The 2647-nt window shown below is 41.6% G+C and overlaps 1 protein-coding gene across 2 annotated transcripts; it reads right to left on the bottom strand.

Moving 5' to 3' along the window:
• On the bottom strand, window positions 17–2515 carry LOC107634742 (pentatricopeptide repeat-containing protein At4g02750-like). 2 transcript variants are annotated; one of them, XM_021119826.1, is made up of 2 exons: window positions 1609–2515; window positions 17–1141 (listed from the first exon to the last, which is right to left on the bottom strand). In XM_021119826.1, exons 1-2 carry the CDS (start codon window positions 2462–2464, stop codon window positions 378–380), a joined length of 1620 nt encoding a protein of 539 aa, XP_020975485.1. In that variant the 5' UTR covers window positions 2465–2515; the 3' UTR covers window positions 17–377. The 2 variants fall into 2 exon arrangements, with proteins under 2 accessions (XP_020975485.1, XP_016193651.1); XM_016338165.2 differs by having other exon boundaries at window positions 17–1321; window positions 1609–2512.

Genomic DNA, 2647 nt, shown 5'->3' with positions numbered 1-2647 from the left:
GTAAATAGGAATTTCATGGAGTGCATGTGCATTATTAATTCTATCCATTCAACGATCATTTTTTTAAAACATATATATAGCATGACAGTTTTAAACAGTGTTACAATTGGGGGTTGTGAGAGTACCTTTTAACTGATCTCCAAGGAAAAGGCCGCATTCTATCAATATAGTATACATGAAATTATGGCAGGAAAGCATCCTTGTTATGGACCAAATCAATTCACCAGTGATGACAAACGCCAATACTTCAGATTTTCACTGCACCTTGAAATGTGCTGAATTCTAAAAGTTGAACATCTCCTTTGCCTCCTCTTTGCGCCCAATAACAATTCTATGTCTTTCTGTTGTCTAAGGGACTGAATAATTTTGACAGCCTCTTAAAAGAAATTGTCTCCAGTATCACCCTTCACCTTCATATGTAAGGCAATCATTCTTAAAGCAAAATGAATATCGCTAATATTTGGATGAGATGGATCCCCTCCAACGAAACAATGGATTCGGTTCTTAATCTGCATCCAACTATAAGCTTTTTGTTTCTTAACTCCTCGCTCTTTCATCAAAACCCTGACTCGATTTACATCCTTCCACATGCCAGCAGCAGCATATATATTGGACAACATAACATAAGCACCAGAATTATAAGGGTCCAGATTCAAAATTTTACTAGCTGCTAGTTCTCCCAATTTCACATTTGAATGAACACTACAGGCCACAAGAAAAGCACCCCATATGCTTGAATCTGCCTCCACCGGCATCTCCTGGATCATTTTGTAAGCTCTCTGCAACTGACCAGCTCGACTCATAACATCAACTAAGCAAGTATAGTGTTCAGATCTTGGTGGAATACCGTAATCATGGACCATTAAATGAAACAGATTCACGCTCTCATCCACCCTCCCTGCACGACAGCAGGCAGCTAGCAAATTCAAAAATGTCAAGGCATCAGGTTGAATGCCAAGCATTATCATCTGGTCGAAGTAGGATTGTGCTTTAACATAGAGACCATGTTGCGCAAACGCAGCAATGATAGTATTCCATGAAACAACATCTGGATGGGAAATTTGTCCAAAAGCTAACATGGAATCAACAATTCCACCACATTTGCTGTACATCGTAACCAAGGCGTTGCTCACAGACAAATCTGAATCATAACCATGCTTAATTACAAGAGCATACACCTGTGTCCCTTCCTCAAGTGAAGCAAGGTTAGCACAGGCAGTTAAAAGTGAAACAAAAGTTACTTCATCCGGTTGCGTACCACTCCTCAACATTTGTAAAAATAAAATCAATGCCTCTTCCCCTCTCCCATTTTGAGCATAACCTACAATTACTTAATCAACTATGACACCAAACGAAAATAAACACAAAGACTTTGTTTGCTAAAATTATTATGGATTAACTTTCCTGTAATTTTATGCATAAATCTAACCTTTAAAGTCTTTTCATTCTAGAAGTAAAGTTATATAATGACATTCAATTATGTAATACTAGTCTCTTACACAAAGTGAATAGAAATTAGATTATTCATGAAACTAACATCACATAGTAGCCTCAAGTTAGAATGACAAAAGAGAATAGAAGGCTCTCGCTTTAAAATAAAGGGCGTACCTGTTACCATTATATTCCAGGAAACACGATCTTTGCATCGAATTTCTTCGAACAAGGCTCTGGCATTATCCACCTTCCCCTCCTTGCAGAAGCCCGTGATCATGGCAGTTGTAGCAACAACATTCCGCTCTGGCATTCTCTGAAACAGTTCCCACGCCTCCTCAGACAACCCATTTTCCACGAGCCCACTGATCATGACCGTCCACGAAACCTCGTTCCTTTGGGGCATCACTTCGAACAGCTCCTTTGCGAGCGCAATCCCGCCATCCCCACCCATATTCGCGTACCCGTCAATCATGGCGGTGTAAGACACCACATTCCGACGAGGCATTTCATCGAACACCGTTTGCGCTTCCCGCATGCGACCGAACCTCGTGAAGCCCGAAATCATGGCATTGTACGATGCTGCATTCTTCTCCGGCATTTCAGTGAAGTAGCGAAACGCGTCATCGAGCATGTCGTTTTGGACGCACCCAGCGATCATGGTGTTCCATGAAACGACAGTCTTGATGTCGGCGGGCATGGCGTGGAAGAGCGCTCTGGAATGGTCTAGAAGGCCGTTCTGCCAGTAGCACGTGAGCATTGAGTTCCACGTGACGGAGTCCCTTGCGGGCATTTTGTCGAACAGCTGGCGGGCGGCGTGGACATTGCCAGCACGCGCGAGAGCAGCGATGTTGAGGTTGTCTCTGTAGACATGGCTGGTTGAGAATGTGTTGGCGAGGGGAAGAAGAGAGTGGCGGCGCCGCTTGAGGGTAGTGGGGGATGATAAGAAAGAAAGGGTGCTAGTTTGGATTGTGGACAAAGGAGGTAGAAGTAGCCGTTTGAGCTTGGACCGATGAAGAGCTGCCAAAAGCATTCCCGGCTCCCGCACTGCCGAAAAACGTTATAGATACACATTTTGAAGTTTAAGCAAAGTTAAAGGATTGATTGGCTGATTTTTTACGAAAATATTTTTTTAAGTGATTTTTTAAAAAAAATAAAGATAATTTTATATTTAAATATTTTATATAAAAAATATTTTTTTATTTAATAATTATAT

Source organism: Arachis ipaensis, chromosome B03 (genome assembly GCF_000816755.2).
Source record: "Arachis ipaensis cultivar K30076 chromosome B03, Araip1.1, whole genome shotgun sequence".
Taxonomy (NCBI): domain Eukaryota; kingdom Viridiplantae; phylum Streptophyta; class Magnoliopsida; order Fabales; family Fabaceae; genus Arachis; species Arachis ipaensis.
The sequence above is the reverse complement of the archived record's forward strand: the minus strand, read 5'-3'. Positions and strand labels throughout refer to the sequence as shown.